General features: G+C 36.6%; 1 protein-coding gene across 1 annotated transcript; it reads left to right on the top strand.

The window, feature by feature from the left end:
- The first annotated feature begins 973 nt into the window (after nt 1-973).
- On the top strand, nt 974-19,549 carry LOC129235809 (aminopeptidase N). The gene is made up of 7 exons (XM_054869850.1): nt 974-1,656; nt 10,733-10,918; nt 13,109-13,589; nt 13,659-13,812; nt 17,767-17,848; nt 17,936-19,196; nt 19,272-19,549. The coding sequence occupies exons 1-7, from the start codon at nt 1,076-1,078 to the stop codon at nt 19,545-19,547; spliced, it is 3,021 nt and encodes a 1,006-aa protein (XP_054725825.1). The 5' UTR covers nt 974-1,075; the 3' UTR covers nt 19,548-19,549.
- Nucleotides 19,550-26,725: the final 7,176 nt, after the last annotated feature.

The following is a 26,725-nucleotide window of genomic DNA, read 5'->3' as shown; positions in this document are numbered from 1 at the left end:
CTGTTGAAACCAAATGTCGTCCATGTCATCCTATTAAATTTTTGGAAACAAATACTCGTTGAGCATGTCACGGTAACGCTCGCCATTTACTGTAACCGCGGCTCCTCGCTCATTTTCGAAAAAAATGGCCCGATGATGCCGCCAGATGAAAAACCGCACCAAACAATGACTCGTTGTGGATGCATTTGCTTCTCTACAGTAACGTGTGGATTTTCTGAGCCCCAAATCCGACAATTTTGCTTATTGACGTAGCCACCGATGTAAAAATGGGCTTCATCAGAAAAGAAGAAGAAGACTCACCACTTTGGAAATAAGTTTTCAATATTTCCCAATTTTGTTCAAGCGTATAGCGTCCCATTTCGTAAATGTCAAACCTTTAAGTAAATTATGAACACATTTCACATGTAATATGTGCTACCATTCTCAAAAAAATAGGTGGTTCAAAAAGCAAACGCTATATGGTCCACCCTTTATCAAATAAAGCCTGATAAAGAGGAAAAACTCGAGCTAGTAATGGTTTACTGCTTGCTTTATAGACTCAACGAAATATTCAGGCTTTTCACTTTATCTCAGATGATTATTCTCAGCACAAATGAAGTCTCAAAATCTTTTATTTATATTCTCACATTCACACAATGATTATTGTGTTCACTCAGTGAAACTTCGTTTGAGTAACTAAACTAATAATTAACACCTTGACCCTGCGTCGGCCTATATACACATGTACATACATATGTACGTATTCCCACAAGCTTCGATTTCTACAAAAGCACTCAAAAACGCATTGCGCACGCCGAATACTCAATCGTTATCTTATCAGTTTCAAAATGCTTCTGCTGCCAAACGAGCGAACGATACTCTTATCAACTTGATAGAGGAGTGAGACCGTCTAGACAGGCTTCTATTATAGCTAGCACCTATATGTAGAGCTGGTGGATCACTAAATTTCCATTTCAGTAGGGGTTTACAGCTATAGACGAACGGAAGTTTAACGGCAAAAAACTGGGATAATTAAAACAAAAAGTACTAATATTAAGCAAAGCAGCTGTGGCACAGTTTTGTAAAAGCAAGTGAAATGTTCCGAATCAAATGTGCGCGTGAATCGTGTTTGCAAAACCGCAACTTCCGCAGTCTACTGCTGCTTCCGCTTGCGCTACTATTTTTCGACAAAAGTTCCGGTATCTCAATCGAGGCGGACACTGCAAAGCATTCTCCTACAGCGGACGTTGACTCTTCGACGAATATCTCCACAGCCAATGGGGTGCCACGTTCGCTTCGTCTCCCAAACACCACATATCCCTTACATTATTACCTACACATTATATCGAATATACATCGCGAAGAGTTCGAGTATGTTGGTAATGTTACTATTGAAATCGCGATACGCGAATCCACCAACGAAATCGTATTGCATGCAAAGAATCTCAGCGATTTCGCGATTTCAATGCTTGAGCTACACACTCACGAGAAACTGGACGACCTCACATATACATACGATCCGCATGCTAGCTTCTTAATCATACACCCGATCGAGAACTATCAAGCCTTTGAAGCTGGTCAACACTATCGCTTGGAAATATTATTCAAGGGTTTAATGCATGAGGACACCTTCGGAATCTACTGGATGATCTACAGTGATCAGAAAAATAATACAGTGTGAGTAGTGCGTGAAAACTAAAATACGATTATGAAATGGCGGGAACGGCTAAAACCATCGTGTATGTGTATGTACATAGGTATGGATTAGTAACCACCGTTTGCGTGAAGTGTCCGGTGAATTCGATTATGTGTGTGTTTGTTAGGTACAGTGGTCAAACAATTTATTCGTACACCCTGCGTAGCACGGAAACAACTTTAGCTTTGCGCAAAATATTTGCTGTCACAATTAATTTCTTTTGGGTAACTCTAAGAAAGTTACATTCCTGATGAATTGCCGCAAGCAAAACTACCGTTATTTCAACTCACATTGAGGGATTCCAAGGAAAGCCGGCAGACGTAGCAAAATGCTGCAAAACATTTATTCGTACATTTTTAGTTACTGATATTGTTGCTACAAAAGTAACAGTAAAAATCGTTTGTGTTTGTATTAAATTGCTGAAAACGAAATAATATAGGTTTTTAGTTTTTCTCGCTGATTCAGTTTCAGTTGCGCGTAATATCTCGATTGAAAGTGGCGAAATCGACAAAAAATTTGCAAATCACATTATACGGTGCAAAGTGTTATTGCTAATTACGTTAATACTGGTAAATTGGAGGCTAATCACCACCAAGCCGGAAGGCGAAAAATATTGACTTCACGTGCGGAACGGAACATAGTACCATTAGTCGCGCAAAATCCCAAAATAACCTCCACGATACTATGCCGAAATATTCTAGCGCCTTTGCATGAAAAATTAAGCCCATAAACAGTCCGTAATTGTCTGCAAAACGCTGGTTATCATAGCACAGTGGCACGCCGCAAGCCCTACATTTCAGAAATGAACAGAAAGAAGAGATTGGTGCTCGCCAAATGCTATATACATGAGCCAGACTCTTTTTGGGAAAACGTCATATTCCGTGATGAGTCGAAATTTAATGTTTCCGGATCAAATGGGCCTCCAAAAGTTTGGCGGAAAGAAATTATAGAACTGAATGAAAAAAATCGTAATCCTATCGTTAAGCATGGAGGAGGAAAGGCAATGGTTTGGGGGCGCATAGTTGGATCTAGAGTAGGAAAAATAGTTTTTATTGATGATAAAATGGACAAACATCTGTGTTTAAACATTTTGAAGAATAATTTGCATGATAGTGCCGTTAAACTTGGTCTGAATGCTAGATGGTTCTGGAACAAGACAATGACCCTAAACACTAATCTTATCTCATGTAAGAATGGATTATTTACCACTGTAAGCAGCTTAAATATTCACCTTGATTCACCGGATCTGCACCCAATTGAGCATGTCTAGGAGCTCTTAGAAAAGAGAATCAGAAAGCACAAAATAACATCAAAGGCGACATTATAGACAGCTTTAAGTGTTGAGTGGGAGAAAAATTCAGCTAATGAAACCAAGGTATTGGTAAAAAGTATGCGGTCCACCAAAGTACTAAATACTCGTTTTTTATTATTAATAAAATATTCCTTATATAGCTATGTACAAATAATATTTTTGCATAAAATTGTGCCTTATTTCGTTATTGCCTTAAGTGTTCTCTAATTCCAGAAATAAAATTGGAAGTTTTTGTTCATTAAATGTTGAATAAATATGTTATTCTTTAGGAATATATCAAAATTTTGTTCCTTTGTATACATCGTGCTAAGTATCAGGTTTATCTGTTTATAAACTGTGGGTGTACGAATAAATTGTGTGACCACTGTGTATCTGTACGTTTGTGTTGATATTGATATGGTCAAAGGAAATCACACATTTTCACTGGCTTATTATCTAAATACTTGCTTACTTGGCTTGTATGGAATTATATAGTGATATGGACATATATACATACTTACAAGATAAGTACTATGTACATACAGATAAGTTCTAAAACAGAAAAAAATGAGACCAAACCTCGCCTATTTGAGTGCGACAGCTAAATAACGCGTGCTGCGCAACGACTGTATAACATGTACCTATGTATGGTATATGTATGTATGTATGTATGTATGTATGTATGTATGTATGTATATGTATAAGTGCACATACATATAATGGCGTCACATCAACACTTCACCTTTGAATTATTGTGCATACATATGAAGCAGTCTACGAGTATTAGTAAATATACAAACACTCGCATACATAGTTCAACGCTTATAAGTTACCCCCAAAACAAACAAGATACTGATAAAGTCTAGCACCCATCAATGAAACTTGTGTAAATTGAGTTAAGCTACGAAAGCAAACAAACATTGAATAAAGTGAAAATTAAAAAAAAAAACACTATATAAACAAAAACAATACAAATATAGTGAGAGTAATTGATTAGTTTCCAATACATAAAAGAGGAGACAAGCGTGATTGCATCAGTGGCATCTGCCTTTTAGGCTCAGCCTATAAACATTCAAGAGTTCCACCCAATCTACCCTACTCTTCGCTTGATGGAATATAGGTGGAAAAAGTACCGCTTGGACTAAGCAAGGGTATACACTGATCCATTGTGAGGGATCCGTTGTTTCTAAGGATATTTGAATGTCCGTAAGTGAGGTCGAGCCTGAAGCCCAAGCCTTTCAGCCTGATTGCGGTATGTGCAGCATCAGTTTCGCTCGCGATGTTTACAGGTACCACATTTAACATTAAATTAGGCGCTAGAGTAGGAGTAGTTTGACGCGCCCCACTGATACCAGTGAGTGCAGACCTTTGAACTCTCTCCAGCTTCTTTACCGATGTCGTCCTCTCCACTAAGTTCCTCCAGACAATTACTCCATATAACAAATTTGGTTTTATTATGATATTATAGAGCCAAATTACAACTCTAGGCGAAAGGGTCCATCTTTTGCTAATGGCGCCCTTGCATCCATACAGGGGTATTGTTGCATCCCTTACCCCCTCATCAATGTTCGGCTTCCACATTAGCTTACTGTAAAGGAATAGGCCTAGATACTTCACCTTGTCAGAAATACCGACGGGTATTTTTTTTATATTTCATCCAAGGTGGTGATACCAAGAAAAACTTCAGACTCATTTGATGTTGCCACTAGTGTGAAACAAGGAGACACAATTTCTACCGTGATGCTTAACCTAGTTTTGAATTTTGTAATCAGCGATTTTGATCCCGGAGCTACCATTTTCACGAAAAGCGTTCAGATCTGTGGCTTTGCTGACGACCTTCCCTCATTGTAAGAAATCAACGCGCACTTGCTAACTGTTCGCTGGAGCTGATAACAAACGCAAAGCTAGTTAATAACTAAAGCAAAGCTCGTCGACCTCAAAGCTTGTCGATAAGACAAAATACCTCGTTTGATATTTAAGCGCCAAAAGATAGGGATACCTGGAGATCGGCCCAATTATTTGTAAAATTGCAGCTGGTCAGTCTACGATTTTCAGAAAAAACGTTGTGCCGCATTAAGTTCGTTGTTAAAATCGTCCACACACCCACTGTTATCGACTTGTTCAAACAGCTGCTGTAATCATGCTAAGTGACGAATTGCGTTCGAATGTTTACGAAATTACATATTTGTTATTCAATCAATGCAGTCATTTTATAGAAAAATTCTGGGTATTAGTTAGACTGAATATATGTATATATAATTATTAGGAATTTCTGACCATTTTCAGCTAATTTGCTTTTGTGAGCCCTATCTATAAATTGCATAGGATTATGGCGTTGTAAAGGTGGCATTACACTGAAAAAGAAACTAGTTTGAAAATTTTGTGTTTGATAAAGCCAGCCTTGAGTTATGGCAAATATGTATGTCAAAATAAGTGTTAAGGAAGCGCAATTTCTGTACCTTTTTCAGTATCTCTACGACCAAACCGGAAAATCGCAGAAGATGACAAAAACCAAAATGGTTTATTGTTTATAGTAGTTCCAAGGATTTTGTTTTAATTTTATGAACAGAGCAGACGAGACGCGCTTTGTATGGTTATATATATATAATTGGCGCGTACACTTCTGTTATGTGTTTGCCCGAGCTCCTCCTCCTATTTGTGGTGTGCGTCTTGATGTTGTTCCACAAATGGAGGGACCTACAGTTTCAAGCCGACTCCGAACGGCAGATATTTTTATGAGGAGCTTTGTCATGGCAGAAATACACTCGGAGGTTTGCCATTGCCTGCCGAAGGGCGACCGCTATTAGAAAAATGTTTTTATTAATTTTGCTTTCACCGAGATTCGAACCAACGACCTCTCTGTGAATTCCGAATGGTAATCACGCACCAACCCATTCGGCTACGGCGGCCGCTTTGTATGGTTACGTATCGAAAATGCTAATAAAATTATGGAAATCGTGGAGTTATACCGACATGTGAGCATTTATTCTATTGCACAGAAACTGAGATTAGACAGAAAACCATTAGGAACCATTTGAATAAAGCTGATTTCAAGAAGAAGCTTGATTTATGAATGTCACATGAAATGAAAACACAAGCAAAAACAACTTTTCGACCGAATTCAAGCCTTTATCTCTTTGCTGAAACCCAAGGAAGTCGATATATTTTTGAAGGGAGAAATGCAAATTGAAAAAGAGCGTGGTCCAAATATAAATACAAAATACGGACACATATTGTTAACAACTCACCACCTTGTCAACTGTAAGAAAGCGATCGATCAGAAATGGCCAGAATTGTTAAATATAAAAGGTTTCATGCTCCTTCAAGATAACGCCAAGCAGCACATGTATTTAACTGCGCATAAGAAGCTCTATTAACTTGGATGGGAGGCTCTATAGCATTGGCCGTATATGTACATAGTTCGCGCCTGTACAAAACTGGTTTCATGAAAGACTCGTGAAAATGATCAAGCCAATTGTGTAATTTGATTTAAAAGAGACAAAAGATAAAGACAAAAAAAAAATGAATTATACTTTTGCTGAAATGTAAATTTTTTCATCAAACAGTCGGTAAGCGATTAATCTAGCAATTCAATAAATTTTTTTCATAGGCTAAGTCGGTAGGAATGTACATATAATGTCTTCTTTCTATGATAAAGAAAATGCTCCTTATGCACAATGGAAATTCTTCCGAATTTACGATTCTGACCAAGACCATTTCTGTAATAGCTAAATTTTGAGTTCGTCCAAATAAGCTTTCCTGGCAACCGAAAAAATAATATTATGATTAATTCCAGTCTAACCCATGCACTTCTTTGCGAATTTAAGTCTGTCTACTTTATGTGAAAGCGTGAGTTATTTTCACTTTACTTCTATCTGCAGCTAACATTTTTGAAGCTCTCATTTTTCCGCTGGAAAATTTCAATCTGGGCATTATATCCGATGCGCTTAACTGACTTTCAGTGACCTCTTCTTTAACGACAATTGTATTTCTCTCACATTTTTTAGAGGATTACCATAGTTTTCTTCTAATTAAAAAAAAATAAATCACAGCTTTCTCCGTTTCATTGATTTGGCGACGAGTTTCTCTACGCGAAAAGAAATTTGCTTCAAAATTTGTCTTCTGTTCTTCTAAAAATTATTCAAAAATTTTTCTTCGGCAATTGGTATTATTACATTATTTAATGAAGTGTGATCATGTACCGAGAAGGCTCTTGGACATCTCATTTTATGATGTAGTGAAGATCCAAGCATTAAAGCATTAACTACTATTCTTCCAAAACAATGTTTAACATAAAGAAGATGTAGTAGATAAGTTTTTGCGGACTTCATATTATATTGCTTCACGCGGTCTGCATTTTTAGTGTACATTAAAAAATAAAATTTTGGTGTCCGAACGTCAGATTTTTGACAAAAAAAACCAAAAGCAAGATGTACTTATGCTTTGCAGGGGCCTTCAAAGCAATTTTATAGTCAAAGAGTGGTTATTACTCAACCGTTATTAGAGAGGTATTTGAAAGCAAGCAGCAAAACTTCCATAAAAAACAAATACCAAAAAAATGTCTTTTTTTCACAAAATAATTCTTAACCCTTTCATTCCCGTATCACCCACAGACGTCCTTGTATCAAAAAAATTTGGAGGTACAATTTCCAACATCATGAACCAAGCGCTGATTCTAATATAAGACTGGTGTCGGGCCGAAAGATTTTCTATTAATCCCAGCAAGACAATCAATGCTACTATTGCAAACAAATTAATGTTGGGCCTTGTGGTCCAGTTTAGCTACTCCAACGATGTAAAACATATACCTATGTTATCTTAGCGAAACGCCTGGTCTTAAATTCATCATAACAGATATACCGAATCAGAACTAGGACGGCATTGTGTCGATCCCAAATACTGGAGTCGGTGCGGGAGTCTATGGTGCAAATGGCATAGCGTCTTTCAGGCTAAAATTCAAACAATTTCAATCTGTGCGACAATAAATCATATGAGGGGCAACAAGGGTGCAGACATAGCTATATACTCCGAAAATCACGCTACAGTAAGGGCACTAGCTTCACATCCTGTGGAATCGAAACTAGTGTACGAATTCCTTAGCGACCTAAACAAACAAAGTGCAACAAATAAAATTGTTCTCGATTCCGTGCCACTCTGCACGGTTATGAAATTGTTGATAAGCTCGCTAGGGCGGGCTCGTCCTGTATTGCCTCGGCAAATACAAGACTGCACATCTTTCATCGAGATCAAATGGATCCGAAAGAAATCAGCAGTGCTCCGGTTGCAGATATTCTGAGGTTTGTCCGCAAGGCGAAAAATTTACTGAAAGAATTTGACTTCCAATCAATTTCCCAGGCAGGGAAAATCTAGGTTAAATAGAACCTGATGTAATACATTTAAGGTTGCACTGCCAGTCAACAGGACTAGTATTAACTTTTTAAAAAGTATTTAGTAGGACACAAATGGTCAAATTATTAATTCCATTATTTCCAGTGTAATTCTAGAATAAAAAGTTGTGAAAACGAGTAAATAATTATATATGCTCTTATTATTTTTTACATTCTGCCAAAAAAGTACCGGGAATTGTTCAATAAGACGCAAAATAATTGTTTAATCAACCACATTTATTTTGTCGCCTTCAAATAATATAGAGCAGATTCTGTTTTTATGCGGTTTTTTTATGCGGTTTTGAAATAGAGCGGTTCTTAAAAAAAATTAAAAAATGCATGTCGACCTATCGAGAATTGTACATATAAACAAGATTCTAAACCAGCTAAGCAAAAACTCATCACAGATTACATCAAAAATGCTAACCCTACATGTATGGAACCGCCTGCATCACCATCCAGACCAGACGTGTACATTTCCTCAAGTGACGGAAGTGATTTTACGCCAAATCCTAACCGAATGCGCAATATGCGGGTATGGTCTGATTCTATTTCTGACGATGTAAATTTATTTTTCGATTCTGACGTTTCTTAAATAAAGATATAATTTTCAAAAATACAATTTTTTGTTTATGCGATTTTATTTAATTATTTCAGATTCATGCGGTCTATAGAACGTATCTATAGTTATAATATGGGACTAGTACCCTTTTTTATGCGATTTTATTACATTCATTCAGATTTATGCGGTTCTTAGCACTTTTGAAACGTATCTATAGTTTTACTATAGAACTGGTAGCTTTTTTTATGCTGTTTTTTTTTTATGCGGAACGTATTGTATATACCGCATAAAAACAGAATCTACTGTACTCCATTCGAAGCAATATACATATGCCAACGATTAGTCCAGTCATCAAATCACATTTTAAACGCGTTTGAAGAGATCTACTTCAGCTCCTGCAGCGAATTCTCCTTGATGATCTCTATCGACTCTGCGGAGTGGAAATTTAAGTATTGGGAAAAGGTCGCAGGGGCCTAAATCCGATGATTGTTCAATGATATTTGTCGATTTTTGGTGAAAAAAGTGATCACAATATAAGCCTTGCGAGACGGTGCGTTATTATAGTGCAAGATCCATGAGTTTTCTTTCCCCAAATTGTGCCGTTTCATACGTACATTCTCTCTTTATTTACCGTAGAGCCATTTGGAACGAATTCCGAGTGCACAACACCATGATAATCAAAAAAACGAGTAGCATGACTTTCACGTTTGACCGACTTTAACGTGGCTTTTTGGGTTTCGGCTCATGTGGATAGCACCATTCAGTCTCCTGTTGACTGGTTTGCATGTCAAATTCGTATATCCACGTCTCATCACTTGTTATGATGCGCTGGATAAAGTTTTGGTGAGAATTCACCGCTCAAGCACGTCTTCAGCACCTTCTTTCGATGAATTTTTTGAATTGAATTTGAATTTTGAATTCAAGTCTCTTGGAACGAATCGAGCAGCCACGCGTCTCATGCCCAATCGATGGTGTGAAATGTTGCGAATTGATTCGCGAGGTACGCTTAGGTCAAGAGCTATCGCCTTCAAGCTTAAATAATGGTTTTCCAGCTCATTTAATTGACTTTGTCGACGTTTTCATCCGCTGAAGACGTTGATGGGCGACCAGATCGGCGCAAATCTTTCACGACTTCGCGGCCCTCTGCAAAAGCCTTATACCACTCGTAGACCCGCGTTTTTGACAAAGCACACTCATCATAGGCTTTCTGCAACATTTTCAACGATTCGACATACGAAATCCCGTTCAAAGCACAAATTTAAGGCAAATTCTTTGTTCGATATTTGTATCCATAGTGAAAATCGCATAGCACACCTGCGGTTGACTGATATAATTAAATGCCAAAAACAAGCTAATTGAAAGATCACGCTCAAACTCTGCGACACTATAGAGAACAGTTCTATCAACATTGCACGAATTAAAATTTAGACATATGTGTAAAGCGCGCTTTTTAAGTGAGCAATTGCCGATATTTTTTTCACAGAATGTAAAAAATATTGTTTACACATAAGTAACATTTCAACAAAAAAAAAGCTTTATGATAACAAAATATCTGTAAAAAAAGTTTAAATTAATTTTTTTTAATTCGTTATTGATGTAATTCTCCCCAATCAATTTGACACACACAAAAACACAGTTTGGCTTAGAAATTCAGGAGTTAAGTCATATAAGTTAAGTTTTATATACACATGAAAATCAATGAAACCTTCCTATCGCTCTTTGTATGACTCTTCCTCTCCTCAACTAACACGCGAATGACTTTTCGTTATTAAAACTTTTTTTCTTTCCTTCCATCACATTTTCCACGCGCTCAATAGTTATGTGACGGCTACGCAATTCGAGCCAACCAGTGCCCGCTTGGCCTTCCCCTGCTATGATGAACCATCATTCAAGGCAAACTTCACTATCAGCCTCACGCACAGCAATTATTACACAGCCATCTCAAATATGATGGTGCGTCAAATTGAACCGAATATTGACGCAAATGCAGCACTCGATGACAAGTAAGTAGACACAATTGAATAATGAACACACATACAACCAATTAACCCTTTGCGGTCGTATTAAATTTGGACATGGGTGTCGTACTGATCGGAATTCATTTCCGTTGAAGGAGCAGTGATACATAACAAGTAAGATGGTGAAGAATAAACAATATTCATTAATTCTACAAATAAATACAGTATAAAATTAGTATGGCTCCTTGATGTGATGCTTAGAGTAGATATACGATCGGAATGGTGCAAAAGCTTTGGTGGCTGAGAGTAGACATACAACTGCAAAGGGTTAATAAACCGCAATATCTGCTCACCCGTTTGGCACATTCTCTAAACTATTATTCATACCAGCATACAGGCGCACAGTATTAAGCGCCACCTTTGTATATTTTTTCATATAAAAATTTCTTCTTGAACTCGACGTTATTGCCTTACAGTGTGGAATGGCAAGAAACAAATAAAGAATTTAAAAATTAAAATGATCAGTCAATGAAAGAACGCTTAGCACTATATGAATTGAGTGAAAAATATTAAATCCCTTGATTAGTTCATTCTCGCGTAGTTTTAAAATTTTTTAGGGCATGTCGCATGTCTCGCGAAAGGTGAACTAAAACTTTTGGCCACGAAGGCTGATTGAGCAAAAGCAGAATTAAAAATGGTCCTACAATCTTGCCAAGCTTTAAAAAAAATCATTTATGTTAATATGTTGAATATTAATTCAAGTTTATTGAAGAAACGTTCATGATATGAGGAGTAAATAGTCAGTGGGCAACAGAGCAAAAGCCTTTACTACTTGCATTTGACTAAGCCTACCACGGCTGGAGCTTCCAAAAAGTATGAGACTTGTACTGAAATAAAAAGAGAATTATGGAGCCCCAAGTACTTCAAAGTAGTTTTACGTAATGCACAAAAGGAAAGGCATTGGACTGCTTATTTGAACAAATAAAAAACAAAAATAAATAAGTTATTGGCGCGTAGACTTCTGTTAGATGTTTGGCCGAGCTTCTCCTTTTATATGTGGCGTTGCAATGCCAATGTAATAGAAGTTTTTAGAACTTGCAGGAGTCTATCCAAGATCACGGAAGAGCTGATTAAAATTCTAAAATTAACCTGGAAAGTTACATACAGTCTGTGTCAGAAGAAAATAACCGATTTTTCTCTTGTAACTTCAAGATATATTTCGTTCTGTTTTTTATTGCGTAATAGTCCCACTCAAGGGCTACGAGGTCAGTGCTAACTCAGATTAGTGTCGTTCGAAACTTTGCCGTAAACGCAACCAAACAAAAATGAGTGAGAAATACGTGCAGCGTTTTGAGGCGGTATTTTTATGCACGCATTCGAAAGGGCCGAAATTATCTTACGCCGCGTCTGCAAAAGTGATTAAAAAATCAAAAAAGTTTGTTGTGATGTGGAATTAGCGGTATAAAGTGCACAAAAATGTTTATGACTTTTCCGAGCGCGGCTTGAAGCGAGTCGACCATCGAACGTCGACTGAAGGAGGCGAGCATATCCTACCGTCCCACATCATCAAAACCACTGCTCTCAGAATAAAAACACATCTAGCCGGAAGGCCAGTCCATGATTTAAAGCAAAACGTGCGCCAAGTTCGCAAAATCTAGTCCTGTTTGTCGACGAGGTACACAGAAAAGCTGGTCCAAACCATGAAGCAGATGCCATGCTATACTCGACAACGATGAAGACTACAAGGCTTATTGAGTAATTGCGACTCGTACTTTTGTACATACTTTCATGTAAAAAAATTTTTAAATATATATATTTTATACTTCATGAGTAATCGCGGTTCTTTTTTTCTGACACGGACTGTTCACTGATTCATAATTTAATATCGTCTGTAAGCCCAAGTACAAGAAAAACTTTTCCGCCACTGAATTCAATAATTTTATTTGTCATAAAAAGAGGTGCTTTAGTTTTGTTATTTAAAATTTTTTCTAATTTTTTATCACTTTAATTTTGATTTCGAAAACGCTGAGTTCGTTGAATATTTTTATCAATATTTGAGGTATAAATAAAAAGAAATAAACCTAAAAATATAATATTTTATCCTCGTTTAAAATAATACAATTTGAAAAAAGTGAATAAGAAATATCAAACTTTTGGCCAATACTGTATGTACGCATATACTTACGCATATTATTTAACAATCATTTTTTGCTTGCCTATTTGCTATGCGCTCAGCGATACATCAATGGTGACAACCACGTTCCACACCACGCCCGCCATTTCCACTTACTTGGTCGCATTTGTCATTTCCGATTTCGTGTACATTTCGGAGGAATATCGCGGTGTCGTCCAACGCATATTCACCTCACCTCGCATCGCCGATAAGGGGCGCAAAGCTTTGAAGAATGCTGTGCACACGGTCGCCATGTTGGAAGACTACTTTGGCATCGATTATCCGTTAGCGAAATTAGATCACATTGCATTGAAGAAAAATTTTGGCTCAGCCATGGAAAACTGGGGTCTAATTACCTACAAAGAGGACAATTTGGTGCAACGGGATGGTGCGGATTTACATAAGAAACTGAAGGACATACTAACACAAAATCACGAAATCGCGCATCAATGGTTCGGCAACTTAGTGTCGCCACAATGGTGGACATACGCATGGTTGAATGAGGGCTTTGCCACATATTTCGGTTATGTAATTACGGATTTGGTAGGTGGTTGTGCTTAATGGTATTTGGGTAATTAATAATTAACCACCATTTCCGATATGTTTCTTTAGCTTTATCCCGAATATAAAACCATGGATTTCTTTTTGACCGATATAGCTGAGCGCGCCTACAGTTACAACTACATGACCGTACGTCCGATGACCTACTACGTAGAGAAAGAGTCAGAAATTATATCTGTTTTCGATATCATATCCTACCAAAGAGGTGAGTTTTTAAGACGATGGAAAAGAGGAAAACAGGTAAACGCATCGCCTAATTCATTTGTAATTTACTCATTCACGCGCCAAGCTTTCTTACTGTAGATGAAACCAACCATGAATTGTCGCGAAATGTTATTGAATCGCAGAAGTTTATTGTTTTTTTTGTGTAACAATATGTTTTGTAGATCAGTTCTGGTAATCTGAGATATTTTAAGATTAGATTTAAATATTTAGTAGATTTTTCAGGTCACCAGCCTTTGCTTTCTTTAATATTTCTCATATACCTATATTCCTACCGGATCAGTTTTATATGCTTGTCTATATATTTAACTTCTTGTTTATTTGCGGAATTTATTTTATGAATATAAAAATAATTTTTATATTCAAAACATCATATTTTCTTATTGAAAAATCTATGGCTCTAATCGCTTTGAACGCGTTTACAATCTGTTACAACTCTTGCTATAGGAGCATTTCAAGCATCCACCATTTTTTCGAAGCTAATATGGATTGGTTCACGTAAAACCTTTGGTAGCGTATTAAAATCAAGGAGATACGTATTGTCTATAGCCCAGTGGTAATATTATTAATTAAAGGTATTGTAATAATTTTGTATATGTAGTGTGCCCAATGGCCGACACTTTGACTTAAAAGATCTTTGGTGTACTACTACATATATGTTCTTGAAGTATTGTAGTTAATTTAAGGAAACTTAAATGTATTAGATTTTCCCTGCCTCAGGTTGGAAATTGATTGAAAGCCATATTATTTTAGTAAATGTCTGCAACAGGAGCTTTCTTGATTTCATTCGAACCCATTTGATCTCGATAAGAGAAGTACATTCTTGACTTTGCCAAGGTAATACAGTTGCACAAGATATGTTCTGTGGTTTCATCATCCTCCAGACAGAGTCTACACTTTCTCTCATTCCCAATGTGAATTTTCAAGAGATGGTAATTTAAATAATTGGGACCTGATAGAAAACCAACTATTTTCCTTATGTCTACTTTACGCATGTTATGCAATTTTCTTTTGTAGATAAAAGGTCTTATAAGCCTTTTGGCTCGATGGAGTTCTTGTGTATTTTCCCAACTATATACCCTATATTTAGCTGCTGCCAAGTTAATGTCACAGTATGCTACTGGACCGTGAAAATATGCTGCCGACCACGCACTAGCGAGTTCGTAAGCAATTTCATTACATTTTATTCCAGAGTGACCCGGAATCCAGCAAAATATAATTTTATTTGTTGCACTAAGTTGGTTTAGGTTGTTAAGGTATTTCTACACTAGTTTCGGTTCCCCAGAATGTGAGGCTGGTGGGTGCTTTTAATGCAGCTCGGCTGTCCGAGTATATAGCTGGGTATGCACCCTTGTTGCACCTCATATGATTTATTCTCGCACAGATTGAAATTGCTTGAATTTCCGCTTGAAAGATGCTAGGCCATTGGTTCCGAGATTTTCGTGATTGGGCCATAGATCTATAGATCCATAGAAGTATCTCTGTCCTTGTCTCCAGGGAATTTATATTTATTAGCACACGTCATGAAATGTACGAGGATGCCTAACGTGTAACGAACGAAGAGCAGACCGGAAGAAGACCTTTTGAATCTTAACCAATACAATTAATATATCATGCGTGCTGATAAAAGAAACATAATTTAATCTATTGGGTTGGCAACTAAGTAATTGCGGATTTCACTCATAGATGGCTTCAGTTGAATTTTTAGGTTTGTAGACGTAGTACAAATGTAAAATACATTTTGTTATTTGATAGTTGGCAATTCAGCTGTCAATCAGTAGAAAAAGTTTTTTGATCGGTTGCGTAGTTTTCGGTTGGCGTTAGTTGAAAAATGGAAAATCAAGAGCAACATTTTCGTCATATTTTGTTTTTTTTATTTCCACAAAGGGAAAACCACATCGTAAGCTCATAAAAAGTTATGTGCTGTTTATGGTGACGAAGCCTTAAAAGAAGGGCAGTGTCGAAATTTATGATTTTTCACTCAAAGATTAAAGCAATAATCGATTCGGATCGTCATAGTACAACACGTGAGGTTACAGAGAAGCTTCATGTATCACATACATGCATTGAAAATTACTTAAAACAACTTGGCTTTTGAACTCGGTAATGGGTTCCTCACGAACTGAAAGAAACGCATTAAAAGCTCCGATTTGCCATTTGATCCCTTGTTAAAACGACTGATAACTGGCGATGAAAAATGAGCTTTTAAAAGAATATCAAGCAGAGAGGATCGTGGAGCAGACCAGGTGAACCAACTCAAACAACTTCAAAAGCTGATTTCATCAAAAGAAGGTTTTGTTAGCAGTTTACTTTGAACTCTTACCACCCAGCCGAACGATCAATTTCGATTAAAATCCTTACATAAAGAAGTGTGGTGACATAAAATGTCCTTTGTTGCAACACCTGATAACAGGAATCTCTGTAAGGGGTTGGTTTTTTTGTCTTGACCAAATTGTTTTTCTTCATAAAAGAACCATAACACACAGGCGCTACAAGGTGTTCAATTTTATTAAGAATGCGTTCTGATCGGATAACTCGTTGTTCTCGTGTTTGCTCCGGAGATCTTCAAGGACAACTTGACGAATAAGACCCTCAGAAATATTCAGCTCTTTCGACAGGACCTTCTTTAATTTTGAAATTATCGTTGCGGGAAGTTACAGCCACATATTTGTATGTCATCAAACACCGCATGCACCCTGCATATATAATTGGTGCTTACACCCCAGCTCCTTCTCCTATTTGTGGTGTGGGTCTTGACGTTCTTTTACAAATGGAGAGATCTACAGCTTTAGGCCGACCGCGAACGGCAAATGGTATGATTTCGTTCCAGTATTAGAGAATAGAAAGATTATATAAGGCCAGTACAAAAGTTGACATGATATGAAAATACTTTCGTTTCTCTTCTTGATATATTGAAGGCACCGATACTAATATTATATCGTGATGCCTCGAGTAATGACGAGGCAGAATTTAATACCGGATCGAAAGGAAATATCCACAATGGCATCGAATACCGATACATCCCATATGCAAACACAAATATCGATACTATGTAAATATCAGTAGTATCCCAACAACTTTAACTCTAATATAGTCGAGATTAAAATTATAGTCATGATTGGCCATGAGGACCCACAATGGCTATTTTCTTTGGCAGCTACCTTAGACAAATAGGTTTGTGCGTGCCTACCAAACCATAGTGCGCTGTTTCGAAAACCATTTTGGACATGAAACACCAAATTACACCGTTCACCTACGGCAGGAGATAACAAAGCTGCGAGTGTATTTCTGCTATGTATTTTAAAACATTCTTATAAAAACTTCTCTGTCATTCAAAGGCGGGATAAATCTATAATTCGGTAAAACATCAACAAAGGATAAAACATAAAAAAATGGGCATAGAGAGTTCAACCTATATTCTTCAAATATCCAAAATTTCGCTTGAAAAATTATAGGCTGCATAAAAGTTGACTTTTGTAAGCAAATCCTTCATAGACGTCGATATATAGCTGGGTGTCATGACAATAATCTGTAGCATTTTTCACAAGAATGTCGAGATATGGTGTTAACTGGTGAGTCTAGTTTGCTTCCTCTGTGCTTGATTTTCCTGTATAAAAATAAAAAGCCCTTTGAATAGGTCTACAACACCGATTTGCCAGGTTTAGACTGAAGCATGTGAGTCATTAAGGTTTTTGTATGTATAGAAATTCCTCATACACCTTAGAGTATTCTAAATGCTTGCCATTAGGGTGGTTAGTGTTACGATTTAGAATTTATTTGAGCTTGTTCATAGCCACATTTTTCCTCGTGGTCATCTTGCTCTGATTCATATTTGTTAACCTTGGCGGGAAATAAGGACTCTTACTGCTTAGAGCTTCATAATCGACCATTTTTACTTTTAAAGTTTTTTTTTACATTTCATTTCATCTTCTTCTAGCTGCCTGTGTGATCAAGATGTTCCACCACGCTTTTAACCAGAAGACTTTTGTACGTGGCGTTAGCAATTATTTGCGTAAATAGTAAGTTTTTCTTCAATACACAACAATATTTCATTAACACATCTCGAACTGGTCAATAACATTTTAAAAGTTTTCCCCTCTCTTAAGTCAATTTACTGTGGCCAATGAGTTGGATTTGTTCGACGCAGTGCAATCTGCCGTTGCTGAAGACCCCACTTTCAGCCAGGTAGCATGGAGTCAGCACTCTGTACGCAGTATTATGCTCTCATGGACGCACAGCGAATGGATTCCTATAGTCAGCATTTCAAGGGACTACGAACAGAATACTATCACTATAAGGCAACGTTCAAAGGACCAGAACTCACGCGAACACTGGTGGATACCTTTGAACTTCGCAAGCGCTTCTGCGCCAAATTTTGAGCGTACAAGCGTCGATTACTTTATGCCACCCGTGGCTGAGGTGACATTGAATGCAAGCGATTTGGGCATCGAATTACGACTAGATGATTGGCTCATTGTTAACAAGCAGCAGACGGGCTTTTACCATGTACTCTATAATGATGCGAATCTTTGGCTGCTTGCGAAGCAATTGCACGACAATCACACACTCATACATCCACTTAATCGCGCTGCCATCTTTCAAGATTTAGGACCACTCATTGAGAACAACGAAATACAATCAGTGGATGTGATATTCGAATTGCTACAATATCTGCAATACGAGGAGAATCTTATACCGTGGAATCAAGTAGCCGACACAATCGTGTTTCTAAGCAAGAATCTGTTTGGTACTCTCTCACACAAGATGTACCATCACTTTGTGCGCGAATTGATCAGACCAATGTTCAAACGACTCTTCGAAATGCCGCTAAATGAAAACCTCACTAACACCGAGCTGCTGGCGAGACAAAAGATCATGGAAATGGCTTGCTTGGTCGATCTGAAAGAATGTCTGGACTACACACATAATCTGGCGCACGAGTATATATTCGGTAGTGTGAAACTCGACAACGACATGAACTATTATGCCATGTATGAGACCATACTCTGTCTGGGCGTGAAGTATCTTAGCGACAAGGAGTTCAATGATATTTTAGATTTGTTTGCCAAAGCGGAGCGTGAAACACTGTGGTACGATGATCTGATTTATTCGTTGCGTTGCACCCAGAGCCAAACGCATCTTCGGCAATATCTCAACCTCTTGCTGGGCGAGAATTCCACCAAAAGCATTATGAATGACAGCGAATCTATGATGTATTTGTTCTATTTGTTCAAAAGTAATCTTGCTGCACGTCCAGTGATGTGGGAGTTCTTTGAGAGCAATTACCGCGTGCTCTGCCGTTCGCAAATGTTTGTTGAAAACTTCAATCGCATCGCCGAATACATGACGAGACTCTATCATAGTCAGGTAATTGATAAATGCACACAATTCAGTCATAAATATTTAGATAACTAATAAATTATTTTTTATTTTATTTTGCAGTTCCTAGATTTACGCAATAAGATTGACATAGAACTGCAGAAGGTCGGTCGCGAAAAAAGCATCATTGCAGCCGATTCGATTCGCATTGGTAAGAAGGTTAAAATCAGTGAGACGTTTCTTGAGAAATTCAACAATCAAATTTACGAATGGTTGAAGCGACGCCAACAATCTACGTATGCGGCATCTTTGGGTGTGCGCAGCAGCGCCGCACAGATTGGGCACATGTTTCGTGTGGCGGGGAAGTTCCTGCGCAATGTGCTTATCAAGAAGGGTTGAGGGATGAGTTTGTTGTTTTACCTTTAACTTCTTTTATAAAGAAATAATTATTGTTTAATTTAATTAAATTTAAAAGAATTTTAAAAAATGCCATTGTCGTGATAAATTTTGTGCGCATCAGACAAGATTACATATTACCCAGTGAAGGGTAATTCTTATTTCTATTCCGACTATTCCACTAATATTTTGGAAAGAACGTAAGGCGATCTACAATTCAGCAACGTACGGACTAAATTGCAGGCCAAGGAGCTATGAAGTTGGATTGTGTATTGCATACTATACATATGAACTGCTCCTAATCGCTACCAGATTGACTGCAGAAAATATGGGTCTAGTAAGATTATTTAATAGAGTTTGAAAAGGGAAGCTCATACAAATATTTAAACACTTTTTGCAATTAAGCCTAAAAGTAATCAAAATTAGAGGATGGCTCATCCACAAGTCTTCTAAAATAGGCGAGCAAGACTTTTCACGACTTCTCACCTATGAAAGTTCTCGAAACTTATCCACAACTTAAAAGAATTTTTGTATTGAACACCTTTTTTCCCAGTAGAAAAAAACAGCCACGTAGAATTGCAAAATATTTCTCCACTTTTTTCAACATCATATTCTGATTAAACAAGAATTTTTATGGTATCGACAGTTGAAATTGTGATAATTGGAGACAAAAAAAAAAAGACTAAGCATCAATGCGGACCTATAAGCCAGATAAGTAGGTAAATGTTTTAAAATACCACTAATACCAAAGCGTAGTCTGTAAGTGTATGAGCATAACTAATACTTTACGAAGAATTTGTGGTGTGCACCTTGATGTTTTTCCACAAAAGCAGGGACCTATAGTTTAACGCCTCCTCTGAACGGCAGATGGTTTTTATGAAGAGCTTTTTTTCATGGCAGAAATAAACTCCGAGGTTTGTCATAGTCTGCCGAGAAGCGACCGCCGTTAGAAAAAATTTTTTTCTATCAATTGGTGTTTGGTGACCGGGATCTCGAACCTTAACACTTCCATCTATAGCGGCCACCATATTGTTTTTTTATTTATTGCCATATTTGGTTCACCATTTTTCTTATGGAAATTTTTGAGTCAAATTCGTAATCAGCGACCCCAAAAACATTTCAAGTCAAAAAAACTACTTTTTATACACACTTTTATGGGTATTAAAATGCTGAGACAAAAAATTGGAAAAATGTTAGTTGGCGTGTGTGCAAAACTACATCATCTCTTCTTTCAACTTAAACTAATTCTGCTTATGAAGCCATAATCGTAACACGGAGGCACAATCGGAATTATGAGAAATGAGATTTTATGCGCTTACTTTTCGGCTTTGGCACTCCCCCATTCTGAAGTGGTCTAATATTGATGAAATCGTACTAGTTCTCAATCAGAAACGTAAGCATTACTTCAGGCAGATAACTGTTAAGACTTAAAAGTTATTAAAGTTCTCTGCTAGTAGAGCACTTGTAAATACTTATCTGAGAGAATGTTAATGACTCTGTTCCCACCATGTAAACCATTTAAATTTCTGTTAATACAAACTGAGTTAGCTTCCCCGTGCAAAAGCTTCAATATAATGAACTTTTCGCCAAATTTTTTCTCACGTAACATAGACATATGTATGTATGTGAATATGTGTATAGACAAAAGCAACAGTGGCTAGGCAATGGTTTAGTGGGGGTTTTATAGGCCAATAAAAGAATTTTGCCTTTGCGTATTTTGAATATTTTAGAATTGTAAAGTTATGCCCAGATAAGTAAATACATATACTCGTATGTAACTTGATCGAAAAGTCATCATTTTTATTTTATGAAGATAGAATAAAAGCTTTTGGAAATGAGCTTTATTATAACTTAATGGCAACTGTGCAACTAATATGTGCAGTGATGAAAAAACACAGCTTGTATGTTTAAGTTTAAGTCAAATTGGTTAAATCAGCTTTGAGGTATCGCCAGATAAATAAGTAAATAAGAAGAAAAATATCAACTCTTGAGAAAATTAAGGTTGGGTGCCGTGATGAAGTTGCACACTAAGCATATGAGTACGGAGGACATGTTAAATGTTAATGAAGATTCTTGCTCAGAATAGGCAATGATTCTTAAGCGAACAACGCCCAGGCCTCTCGATTGAGACGACATCATAAGACATTATTAAAGAACCACAATTTGTTTTGTATTTTTTTTTTTTTTTTGCAGAGGCTTGTCTGAAAAATAAGCAAATCACAGGAAATGTTGGAATATAATTTACGATAATTCTAAACATTTACCGTGATCATCTTGGCTTGTTTTAGCTCAGTAATGGGAAGAAATGTGTTACACTACCTCAGATACAACAGAGTGTTAATGCGAATTTTTGAATATTTATAGTGAGATCAGTGATAAATATATAAACCAGATTTTTACTTTAGACTAAACTTCGCTTCACTAATATAAATTCAAATCGAGTTGGCCCATTCGGCTGGAAAGATATGTGCTACCGGTTTTTTACTCTTTCATTCAGGGAGCATTTATTTGAGCAATTATGTTAGGAGAAATGTATAAATATTACGAAAAATAATAAGTAATAGAAAAGTAAAAGATGTGGTTATGGGGTCAAAAGGATAAAATAGCTTACGGTGTCTTTCGTTGCCTGATAATACCACCTATAGTATTATATATTTAAAATTTATAGAAGAGAAACCACTAGAGCCATTAAACAACTAAAGTTTAAATATTTTAAGTACTAGTGAAGATAAGGGAGGGGCTGTTTCCACTATTATTTTAAAGGAAAAAATATCTCCTTTTTGTATTTAACTTAATAGCTTTCAATGATTTTAAGCATTCTAGGATTGCCCTGATAGCATTGGTTTGCACATTTAGATTTTTTGCTACTATCCAATTCCGAGCTAATTTTTTAATGGACAATTCTTCGACGATCTTTATGCAAACTGCAGCAAATGAAAGACGACAAAATTCTCTAAAACCAGTGCATTAATACCATTTCTATAGGTTTAATTATTTATTTGCTGATCAAACAGAACCAAAAAACGTATTCACCGTGTTTGAACTTATGACTGCTTTCTTAATAATATGATAACATAGTGTAATACGTTCTGATACTAGGCTAGGTATTCATACCAAGCAAGTTTATAGATCGAGACGATTTTGCAAATTGAAGTCGGTCCATAAGGTATTTGGGCACCAGAGAAGTAATGCCTTTGTGGAGAATTGTTAAACATTTTAACTTTAGCAAGTCATTAAATCGTATAGAGCAGGGGTGGGCAAAAGCCGGCCCGCGGGCCGGATCCGGCCCTCTTGCTAATTTTATCCGGCCCGTTGAAAAATTCCGCACATAAATTTTTTTAAACTTTTTTATGAGATTTTGTTGACATCAGCATTATTAGTGTGCGTACTGTATATATAATAGTCTTAATAAAATGGGCGGTCGGCTAACTACACTAGTGTGGACGATGTCGTGAGCTTGAAACAATCCTCGTGTGTTTCACACGGGTCGCTCGCGACGATCGCTCTCAGGGCGGTTTTTTCGTCAAACACAAAGGAGATCGCGCTAGGTTCGAAATGCCTGTGAGTACGGCATATGCCATAGATTACTAGATGTGAAACTCTTTTTCTCGTGAAAGCGCTGAAAAATGTGCATTTTTTATAACATTTGCCAATATTGCCATACCGGTAGAAACATGAATTGGGTATTTTTTTAAACAAAAATTGGGAATTTTTAGTTTCCACACCACCATTGAGGTTAGTATTTAGTGTGCGGTTGCTCAATAGCCTTATATCACTCGTAAACACCTACATATACTAAAAATAAGCACAATCCGTACGAAATATGTACATAAATAAGCAAAAAATTTATATGTAAATGAAATTATTTAAAACTGAAATACAAAAGTAATTTAATAGTAATAAAGTTATGAACCCGAAAAACATAAGTTATAATTAAAAACATGACTTATTGCGATTTTTTAATATAACACAGAAAGTGGGTAACAAAAAAAAATTCTCAAACAACGAACAGAATAAGTTAAAGCAGATTACCTTTAATTTTTGTAAAATATCTCAAACACAAATTCAGTTCCCTTACCTACGCTTTTCAACCATAGAATATTTACGTATATATAAATTTACATAAACCAACACACAGTTTTCAATAAAATTACATTATGTACACAAGACTAATTAAAAGTAGAAGTCGAAAAGGATATAACGAGCTTTGGACTCTACAAACTCACTTAAATTCAAATTATTACATTTCAATTGAATTAATTTTAAGACCAATAATTATAAACATTTCAACACGTCATTTCTCCATTAAGCAAAAACGAACCGTTTTCGTCTGTTATTTTTGGCGCGTTTCTTCTGGCAGTCTGCCATTTCATTGACTGGTTTATCTAATAGGCATTTATTTATAAAAATATTTCTTTAAAAATTACGTGACATATTTTATTCAAATTGAAATGATACTTAGTGTTTTTGTCAAAAAAAAAATTGGCAGGGAAAAAACTCCATCCAAAACATCCGCTTGCGCAAAGCATATGCGGTATACTATATTCCTCCGGCCCGGGAGACATTTTGAAAATTTCATTTTGGCCCGCGCTTTAAAGTATTTGCCCACCCCTGGTATAGAGAATATTAGTTTAGGAAAAGCGGATATGTGCTCGTGGCGTTTAATACAATACACATATCTACCAATGTTGTTGTAAAGGACATTAAGCTTACTACGATATAGACTACCACAATCAGCATACAGCTCACAACCATAAAGTAATGCTGGTATTTGCTAAAAGCAATCGAGTTTTCACTGGGGGAAAGTGCTGACTAGTCCATAGTGATCGTAGCATACCATAGAATTTGCCCATTGTACGATAGATGTGGCTATTCCTAGTCAGATTTCTATAAAAGGTTATTCCTAGGTTCTTTGCAGTGTCCACAAATTTTATAACTGAATTGTTCAGTTTCACTTCACTGCAGTCGTCAAGTTTAAATGCCTTTTGTAAATAACGATGCATTGTGATTTCTTTGGATTTAAGAGCAACCCATCATCGAAGCCCACTTGTAAAACGTTTTCTAAGTCAGTGATAAGCTTATTAATACATTTATAGATGGGCACAACAGGGCAACTAACAGACAATTGAGCATCATCGGCATAAATATGAATATTGCATCATTTTAGTACGTTAGGAAGATCATTGACGTATAGTACAAACAAAAGCGGACCAAGAATAGAACCTTGGGGAATACCCTTAGTTATAGGCAAATAGCTGGACAAGCTGTAACTGGCACATACGGCTTGCGTACGATCACTATGGTATGATTTTATTAGACTCAATGTTGGCGCTGAAAAGTTGAATAATTTATCAAGTTCCAAGCCAAGTAGTCCATTATCAACATTGTCGAAAGCTTTCATCTGAAACCTTAATAAGCGTTGTGGTGCAGCTCCTTTTTGATCGGAAACCAGATTGGTACGGACTAACCAAATTGTTGCGCCTCAGGAAAAAGTTTATCTGGGATTGCACTATCCGCTCGAGCACTTTTGACAAAAAAGGTAAAATTGCAATAGGTCTATAATCTCCATTGGATTTCTTAATTGGAGTTAGGAAAAACAGACGTGGTCAGAATGGTATTTAAGGCGTAAGTAATATACGGTAGAGTTTTTGGTAGTATACATTTAAAGAATTTGGGGTGAATACATTGCAGACCTATAGCATTGGATTTAACACTAAGTACGGGCTTAACAACTTCATAATTAACAACATTTTTAAAACAAAAACCAAGTATCGTACCATACATACACTCACTATACCTTTCACGACATGTGTTACTATTATAATCGGACAACTGAACAAATTTCTCATTCAGTTCACTAATATAATTATATTTACTGCCAATTTCGTTGCACTTCTTACAAGTCCAGCTGTTACTGCTACCTGTTAGCTATTTGGGTTATTGAGATAACATTTAGCCATTCTATGGTAGATAGCCAATTGTGCAGTGAGTAGATAGAGCGAAACACTGTGGAAATCATTGATCTTCTAAGGATCTATTGTTCAGTTCGGATTGGGTTTATATGAGATCGAGGCAAATTGCGAATGCGGCATCACAATGTACTATTAGCCTGAATGTGTTTTATATGTATTATCGAACAACAGCTACAACCCAATTCAAGCCAGATGTAAATCCTTATATAAAGGGTGGTTAAATTTCAAGGGCCGTTGTTGAATGTGAACCACACCTAAACGTCAACGACACCGTTGGACTTCTTTCTTTAGGGTTATTTGAAAGAAAAGGTGTACGTCGATAAGCCAGTAACAATTCAAGAGCTACAGGATGAGATAATTCGGCACATTAACGGCATAGAACCTCAATTATGCCTCAGCGTCATCGAAAATTTGGACCATCGGATGGAGGTATGGCGCAGAGACCGGCGATTTGGCCGATATTTTGTTCCATACGTAATTGAGCCATACCAATTTTATCATATTAAAAAGAAATGACAATAATTTCCTAAAAAATATATATTTTATTCAAAATCAACATCGGCACTTGAAGCTTAACTACGCTTTACTAAGAAATTAACTTTAAAATATTATTATTAATTTATTTATTCATTAACGTCTAACAAAACTCAGAACAGAAATTTAAGATATACATTCAGGAGTTAAATATAAATTTACAATATTTAATATTAAAAAGTGTAGTAAAATTAGATTATCAACATAACAAACCATTGAATTGCTAAAAATAAATACAAGTTACAATTGAATTTTATCGAAATTAATAATTATAAAACTAAAATAACAAATATAAACATATTTCTTACATAGAAAGTAATTTTTTAATCGCATTTGAAACACTTTTTTGGCCCTAGGAAAGTCGAATAGGTATAATGTCCGAAAGCCAATGCAAGAAACTTTGCAACGGCGAAAATTTCTGCAAGGAACATTCTGTATTCTAGAAGGACCGGGCAGTCAATTTTGCCATTAATGAGATCAAAGATAAACGATACTGCCAGAAAAGTACCTCTGTCAGTTAATTGAAAGAGACTAATCAAACGACAGCGCGATTCAAATGATGGTGTCGGGTCTGAGAAATTGAGTTAATGTAGTGCGAACCGCACAAAATTTTTTTAACCCTCTTCACTAGATTTATATGGACTGCTTGATAAGGTATCCAAATAAAAGCAGCAT

The sequence above is a fragment of the Anastrepha obliqua genome, chromosome 1 (genome assembly GCF_027943255.1).
Source record: "Anastrepha obliqua isolate idAnaObli1 chromosome 1, idAnaObli1_1.0, whole genome shotgun sequence".
NCBI lineage: Eukaryota > Metazoa > Arthropoda > Insecta > Diptera > Tephritidae > Anastrepha > Anastrepha obliqua.
The sequence above is the reverse complement of the archived record's forward strand: the minus strand, read 5'-3'. Positions and strand labels throughout refer to the sequence as shown.

Excerpts from the sequence above, each read along its gene's own strand:
- LOC129235809 (XM_054869850.1), top strand. The coding sequence starts at position 1,076 with ATGTTCCGAATCAAATGTGCGCGTGAATCGTGTTTGCAAAACCGCAAC. Across the intron at positions 1,657-10,732 it reads GATCAGAAAAATAATACAGT|TTATGTGACGGCTACGCAAT; the intron begins GTGAGTAGTGCG and ends CGCGCTCAATAG. Across the intron at positions 10,919-13,108 it reads AATGCAGCACTCGATGACAA|CGATACATCAATGGTGACAA; the intron begins GTAAGTAGACAC and ends CTATGCGCTCAG.